An 8,387-nucleotide genomic window follows, 5' to 3' on the forward strand; every position below is an offset into this window, starting at 1 on the left:
TCGAGTGACCTTGCTGGTACATAGTACTAACTGAATTTAGTAATTTCCGCAAATTGCAGTTTGTGTTTAGAGTTGGTTGTCCGCACAGCGGCTTTCCAGTGCAGTGTCAGCATGAGCTCTGTTGAACCTGTATTAAGCGCCAACACAAAAGAAAATACCCAGGACAAGTTAGCCGCAAAGGAATTGAGGCCTCTCAGACCGGATCCATTTTCTGAAAAAGTGAGGAAATCAAATAAGCGTGACTACGAGCGAAAATTTAACAAAGAAGTGTGTAACAAGCGTAAGTTGTTGTATGGGTGCAACATAAGAATGCCTGGTTTTCAACCCAGAAGTTAATTCGTTAACTAATACATGAATTAGGGACCTTATACATTTGTCCCAAAAAATAAAAAAGCTCAGAAACTCCTACTTAAACAAAAATGCAAAAGAGAGAGTAGCGAAAGCTTAAACATTATTTCGTTCTTGCCATAAACAGTACTTAATTATGTACAAAAAACAAAATTCCACAGAAACAATTCATCCTTTTTTTCAGACAAGTTATGCATGTTATTATTATTAATATTATTATTGACAGCGGCTGAAGCTGTATAAATTTGTTGATAAGCATAACAGTTATACAGCAGATGCTACTAATTTCCCACTCTCAAATATACCTTAAATTAAGAATTTGTGAACACCCAGAACGAATACCTATGAGCCGCCACTGTCCACTACTGTTTTATCAGCGCTGTAGCAAGATGGAGACGATTTGTTTTCCCACATTGTTACGGACACGAGGCGTGGATATCGCACACCAACGCAGATTCGAAACAACAGCCAATGCAGTAGCGCCATTCAAGTACACCGAAACTAAAAAAAGTTCAAGCAGTGTCCGTTCTCGAATCGAAAAACGATGACTACCGTTTTTCTGGATGAAAAGCGCGTTCTTTTGATTGGTTTCATGGACCATGGGTCAACAATTACTGCTGACATATACCGTGGAACGCTAACCAAACTGAGGCGTGCGATCCAGAATCGACGCCGAGGGAAGCTGCAGTCTTGCACAATCCTCCTCCACAAAACGTACGCCCTCACACCGCTGCCAAAACGAAGGAGAAGATTCAACATTTTCGTTTGGAACGTTTGGTCACTCTGCGTACTGTCCCGACCTTGCACCAAGTGACTACTTCCTCTTCTTGCATTTGACAGTGGCTGGGTGCACAACGATTTCACAACGACGATGAACTCAAGACTGCCGTTACCAACTGGTTCAATTCCGAGGCGGCCGACTTTTATGCAGAAGGTTTAAAGAAACTGGTGCGGCGTTGCAGAAAGTGTAAAATTAAAGTACATCTACATCTACATTTATACTCCGCAAGCCACCCAAAGGTGTGTGGGGGAGGGCACTTTACGTGCCACTGTCATTACCTCCCTTTCCTGTTACAGTCGCGTATGGTTCTCGGGAAGAACAACTGCCGGAAAGCCTCCGTGCGCGCTCTAATCTCTCTAATTTTACATTCGTGATCTCTTCGGGAGGTATAAGTAGGGGGAAGTAATATATTCGATACCTCATCGAGAAACGCACCCTCTCGAAACCTGGCGAGCAAGCTACACCGCGTTGCAGAGCGCCTCTCTTGCAGAGTCTGCCACTTGAGTTTGCTAAACATCTCCGTAACGCTATCACGGTTACCAAATAACCTTGTGACGAAACGCGCCGCTCTTCTTTGGGTCTTCTCTATCTCCTCCGTCAACCCCTGGTACGGATCCCACACTGATGAGCAATACTCAAGTATAGTTCGAACGAGTGTTTTGTAAGCCACCTCCTTTGTTGATGGACTACATTTTCTAAGGACTCTCCCAATGAATCTCAACCTGGTACCCGCCTTACCAACAATTAATTTTATATGATCATTCCACTTCAAATCGTTCCGCACGCATACTCCCAGATATTTTACAGAAGTAACTGCTACCAGTGTTTGTTCCGCTATCATATAATCATACAATAAAGGATCCTTCTTTCTATGTATTCGCAATACATTACATTTGTCTATGTTAAGGGTCAGTTGCCACTCCCTGCACCAAGTGCCTATCCGCTGCAGATCTTCCTGCATTTCGCTACAGTTTCCTAATGCTGCAACTTCTCTGTATACTACAGCACCATCCGCGAAAAGTCGTATGGAACTTCCGACACTATCTACTAGGTCATTTATATATATTGTGAAAAGCAATGGTCTCATAACACTCCCTTGTGGCACGCCAGAGGTTACTTTAACGTCTGTAGACGTCTCTCCATTGATAACAACATGCTGTGTTCTGTTTGCTAAAAACTCTTCAATCCAGCCACACAGCTGGTCTGACATTCCGTAGGCTCTTACTTTTTTTATCAGGCGACAGTGCGGAACTGTATCGAACAAAGTAAATTAGACATGTAATAATGTACACTCCTGGAAATGGAAAAAAGAACACATTGACACCGGTGTGTCAGACCCACCATACTTGCTCCGGACACTGCGAGAGGGCTGTACAAGCAATGATCACACGCACGGCACAGCGGACACACCAGGAACCGCGCTGTTGGCCGTCGAATGGCGCTAGCTGCGCAGCATTTGTGCACCGCCGCCGTCAGTGTCAGCCAGTTTGCCGTGGCATACGGAGCTCCATCGCAGTCTTTAACACTGGTAGCATGCCGCGACAGTGTGGACGTGAACCGTATGTGCAGTTGACGGACTTTGAGCGAGGGCGTATAGTGGGCATGCGGGAGGCCGGGTGGACGTACCGCCGAATTGCTCAACACGTGGGGCGTGAGGTCTCCACAGTACATCGATGTTGTCGCCAGTGGTCGGCGGAAGGTGCACGTGCCCGTCGACCTGGGACCGGACCGCAGCGACGCACGGATGCACGCCAAGACCGTAGGATCCTACGCAGTGCCATAGGGGACCGCACCGCTACTTCCCAGCAAATTAGGGACACTGTTGCTCCTGGGGTATCGGCGAGGACCATTCGCAACCGTCTCCATGAAGCTGGGCTACGGTCCCGCACACCGTTAGGCCGTCTTCCGCTCACGCCCCAACATCGTGCAGCCCGCCTCCAGTGGTGTCGCGACAGGCGTGAATGGAGGGACGAATGGAGACGTGTCGTCTTCAGCGATGAGAGTCGCTTCTGCCTTGGTGCCAATGATGGTCGTATGCGTGTTTGGCGCCGTGCAGGTGAGCGCCACAATCAGGACTGCATACGACCGAGGCACACAGGGCCAACACCCGGCATCATGGTGTGGGGAGCGATCTCCTACACTGGCCGTACACCACTGGTGATCGTCGAGGGGACACTGAATAGTGCACGGTACATCCAAACCGTCATCGAACCCATCTTTCTACCATTCCTAGACCGGCAAGGGAACTTGCTGTTCCAACAGGACAATGCACGTCCGCATGTATCCCGTGCCACCCAACGTGCTCTAGAAGGTGTAAATCAACTACCCTGGCCAGCAAGATCTCCGGATCTGTCCCCCATTGAGCATGTTTGGGACTGGATGAAGCGTCGTCTCACGCGGTCTGCACGTCCAGCACGAACGCTGGTCCAACTGAGGCGCCAGGTGGAAATGGCATGGCAAGCCGTTCCACAGGACTACATCCAGCATCTCTACGATCGTCTCCATGGGAGAATAGCAGCCTGCATTGCTGCGAAAGGTGGATATACACTGTACTAGTGCCGACATTGTGCATGCTCTGTTGCCTGTGTCTATGTGCCTGTGGTTCTGTCAGTGTGATCATGTGATGTATCTGACCCCAGGAATGTGTCAATAAAGTTTCCCCTTCCTGGGACAATGAATTCACGGTGTTCTTATTTCAATTTTCAGGAGTGTATTACTGCCAACAAAAAGCTTTTCTCGTGAGTCAGATTTGGAATAGACCTCTTACTTAAAGAATCTGATGATCATCGTTGCTTCCCGGACATCAGTATCCCAAAGCACTACGACACAATTCTCTAAAAAGGAAAAAAAGACTCGAAAGTAATCGCCTAAAAACATTTGTGGGATGGAGTTCTATGCCCATTCCACTTGGTCAGTCAATACAGGGACGCTTACTGCTGGTTGTGGATGACGTTGGAGTTGTCGTCCGTCCGATGATGTCCCATATGTGCTCGACTGGAGACAGATCTGGTGATTCCGCAGGCCAAGGCAACGTTTCGATACTCCGTAGAACACGATGGGTCACAACAACGGTATGTGAGCGAGACAGTTCGTCGCTGCCCTGCAATGAGCTCTCGCTTGACACCACTGAAGTCGCAAATGGCGGTGGTTTGGGGTCAGTGGAATGCACGCCGCAGGGCGTCTGGCTCGGACCTGTCATTTAAGTATCCTATTTGTAAGAGAGTTATAAGAGTCGAGGGGCATGAAAGGGAAGCAGTGGTTGGGAAAGGAGTAAGACAGCGTTGTAGCCTCTCCCCGATGTTATTCAATCTGTATATTGAGCAAGCAGTAAAGGAAACAAAAGAAAAATTCGGAGTAGGTATTAAAATTCATGGAGAAGGAATAAAAACTTTGAGGTTCGCCGATGACATTGTAATTCTGTCAGAGACAGCAAAGGACTTGGAAGGGCAGTTGAACGGAATGGACAGTGTCTTGAAAGGAGGATATAAGATGAACATCAACAAAAGTAAAACGAGGATAATGGAATGTAGTCAAATTAAGTCGGGTGATGCTGAGGGAATTAGATTAGGAAATGAGACACTTAAAGTAGTAAAGGAGTTTTGCTATTTAGGGAGTAAAATAACCGATGATGGTCGAAGTAGAGAGGATATAAGATGTAGAATGGCAATGGCAAGGAAAGCGTTTCTCAAGAAGGGGAATTTGTTAACATCGAGTATAGATTTAAGTGTCAGGAAGCAATTTCTGAAAGTATTTGTATGGAGTGTAGCCATGTATGGAAGTGAAACATGGACGGTAAATAGTTTGGACAAGAAGAGAATAGAAGCTTTCGAAATGTGGTGCTACAGAAGAATGCTGAAGATAAGGTGGGTGGATCGCGTAACTAATGAGGAGGTATTGAATAGGATTGGGGAGAAGAGAAGTTTGTGGCACAACTTGACTAGAAGAAGGGATCGGTTGGTAGGACATGTTTTGAGGCATCAAGGGATCACCAATTTAGCATTGGAGGGCAGTGTGGAGGGTAAAAATCGTAGAGGGAGACCAAGAGATGAATACACTAAGCAGATTCAGAAGGATGTAGGCTGCAGTAGGTACTGGGAGATGAAGAAGCTTGCACAGGATAGAGTAGCATGGAGAGCTGCATCAAATCAGTCTCAGGACTGAAGACCACAACACAACATTTGTAACAGTTGGTCGTGCCACAGTGGTGCCAACTGCTGCTCAGATTGCTGCTGCACTCGCAGTACGATGCGCCACAGACATGGGCCGAGCACGATGGTCTCCCCTGTCGGCAGTGCCACGTGGCCGTCCGGAGCCCGGCCCTCTCGAGGCAGTGTATTCTCGTGACCAGCCGCTGCCAGCAGTCATTCACAGTGACTGCATTCCTGCCCAGTCTTTCTGCAGTGTAGCTGAAGGAGGACCCAGATTCTCGTAGCCCTGTTGTACGACTTCTTTCAAATTCAGTGAAGTGTTGATAATTACATCTTTGTCGCTTTAAAGGCATTATTGACTAAGATGAACTCTCCACGTGTAACCTCAAAGGTAACTAACGATCACGACTGTTACAGCGTGTATTTAAGGTACCCTCGATTTGCATCTACTATGCGACTGGTGTGAAATTTCTTTCATCTTTCAGATGTAGAAATACACCTAGCAAGTTCGTTTATGTTGCACATCTCTTTCTTGCTGTTGCAACTGTTTCCTGTCTGTGTATTTGTTACCGTATATATTTTAGCAGCAGTTTTTTCTAGTTTTCCTAGTACTGTCTCCTGTAAGAACACAGAACTTTTTTTTAAAACTTACTGTGTAGCGTACGTTTCTGACAGTAATCGTGCTATAACACCCCCTTGGGGTACACTGCAAGTTTCTTGCACATATGACGATTTCGCTCCTCTTTTTTTTTATTTCTAAAACATGATATTTATCATTAAGGATATCGAGCAAGTTCCATTATATAGAGTTATTACAAATGATTGAAGCGATTTCACAGCTCTACAATAACTTTATTATTTGAGATATTTTCACAATGCTTTGCACACACATACAAAAACTCAAAAAGTTTTTGTAGGCATTCGCAAATGTTCGATATGTGCCCCTTTAGTGATTCGGCAGACACCAAGCCGATAATCAAGTTCCTCCCACACTCGGCGCAGCATGTCCCCATCAATGAGTTCGAAAGCATCGTAGATGCGAGCTCGCAGTTCTGGCACGTTTCTTGGTAGAGGAGGTTTACACACTGAATCTTTCACATAACCCCACAGAAAGAAATCGCATGGGGTTAAGTCGGGAGAGCGTGGAGGCCATGACATGAATTTCTGATCATGATCTCCACCACGACCGATCCATCGGTTTTCCAATCTCCTGCTTAAGAAATGCCGAACATCGTGATGGAAGTGCGGTGGAGCACCATCCTGTTGAAAGATGAAGTCGGCGCTGTCGGTCTCCAGTTGTGGCATGAGCCAATTTTCCAGCATGTCCAGATACACCTGTCCTGTAAAGTTTTTTTCGCAGAAGAAAAAGGGGCCGTAAACTTTAAACCGTGAGATTGCACAAAACACGTTAACTTTTGGTGAATTGCGAATTTGCTGCTCGAATGCGTGAGGATTCTCTACCGCCCAGATTCGCACATTGTGTCTGTTCACTTCACCATTAAGAAAAAATGTTGCTTCATCACTGAAAACAAGTTTCGCACTGAACGCATCCTCTTCCATGAGCTGTTGCAACCGCGCCGAAAATTCAAAGCGTTTGACTTTGTCATCGGGTGTCAGGGCTTGTAGCAATTGTAAACGGTAAGGCTTCTGCTTTAGCCTTTTCCGTAAGATTTTCCAAACCGTCGGCTGTGGTACGTTTAGCTCCCTGCTTGCTTTATTCGTCGACTTCCGCGGGCTACGCGTGAAACTTGCGCGCACGCGTTCAACCGTTTCTTCGCTCACTGCAGGCCGACCCGTTGATTTCCCCTTACAGAGGCATCCAGAAGCTTTAAACTGTGCATACCATCGCCGAATGGAGTGAGCAGTTGGAGGATCTTTGTTTAACTTCGTCCTGAAGTGTCGTTGCACTGTTATGACTGACTGATGTGAGTGCATTTCAAGCACGACATACGCTTTCTCGGCTCCTGTCGCCATTTTGTCTCACTGCCCTCTCGAGCGCTCTGGCGGCAGAAACCTAAAGTGCGGCTTCAGCCGAACAAAACTTTATGAGTTTTTCTACGTATCTGTAGTGTGTCGTGACCATATGTCAATGAATGGAGCTACAGTGAATTTATGAAATCGCTTCTATCATTTGTAATAGCCCTGTATACTCATTACTTCTTTCTGTGATTTAATCGATGAAGAGTTACTAGCATGACTACCATAAATAGAAATAAATTGTTCTACTTCTCATTCTATTATTGTGCTTAAGTGGTGCGTGTTTGTCAGCAGGTGGCAGCAGCCCCAGCGCAGGAGGTGCCGGAGGCTGCGCACGAGATGGGAGCTGACGCCTCTGGTGCGCAAATGGCACGAGACATGGTACACGAACTGATTCGCGGAGGGTATCCATCAGTGGTAATGGAAGAAGAAGAGTCCGCAGCTGAAGCGGCTCCTACGGAAGAAAGTGCACCGTCTGAAGAAGTAGCGCCATCAGAGGGAGAAGCAGCAGAGCCTGAGGCCGCAGAAGAACCCCCGGCAGGGGAAGAACCTCCGGCCGGAGAAGAACCTTCGCCTGCAGAAGAACCTGCACCAGCTGAGCCTGAAGGCGAAGCTGCACCTGCGGAGGAGTCTTAACTGCAACTTTCTGTGGCATTACGACGTGAGCGCTCATGTCCTTCTGCCATTTAAAGCGCATATACTATCTGATTGTCATATTACCTACGCACTGTGAGCCCCACAAAATTTTTTGTCATAACCATTAGACTGTTTTGCTTTTGTTTTGTATTGATGTATACTGATGTCAGCGGAATGTTTTTGTGCTGGTATTAAACTATGTATAACACAGTAACAGTCTGTATTCGTAGGCATGGTGCTGAAACATTATTGTCGTACGAGGGCTGTTAGCAAAGTAAGTCCCGATCGGTCGCGAAATAGAAACCACTGAGAAAATCAAAACGTTTTATGTGCAACCGTTAGCTACACCTTGCAACAAATTCTCTACATAGCCGCCGCTTCCAGTTATACATTTATTGTAGCATTGTGCCAGCATTCCAATATTCTCGTCACAGAATGCAGCCGCCTGTGCTTTCCGCCAATACTTTACGTTGTCCTGCAGCTTGTTGGCTGCGCCA

At 46.7% G+C, this 8,387-nt stretch overlaps 1 protein-coding gene across 1 annotated transcript in view; it reads left to right on the forward strand.

The window, feature by feature from the left end:
• Positions 1-8,071, forward strand: part of LOC126161266 (uncharacterized) — a 322,839-nt gene extending 314,768 nt beyond the window's left edge. Inside the window, exon 16 of the mRNA XM_049917005.1 lies at positions 7,549-8,071. Coding sequence (XP_049772962.1) covers positions 7,549-7,890 — 342 coding nt within the window. The 3' untranslated portion in view covers positions 7,891-8,071. The remainder of the gene's footprint in view (positions 1-7,548) is intronic.
• The last annotated feature ends 316 nt before the right edge of the window (positions 8,072-8,387 follow it).

Source organism: Schistocerca cancellata, chromosome 2 (genome assembly GCF_023864275.1).
Source record: "Schistocerca cancellata isolate TAMUIC-IGC-003103 chromosome 2, iqSchCanc2.1, whole genome shotgun sequence".
Taxonomy (NCBI): Eukaryota; Metazoa; Arthropoda; class Insecta; order Orthoptera; family Acrididae; genus Schistocerca; species Schistocerca cancellata.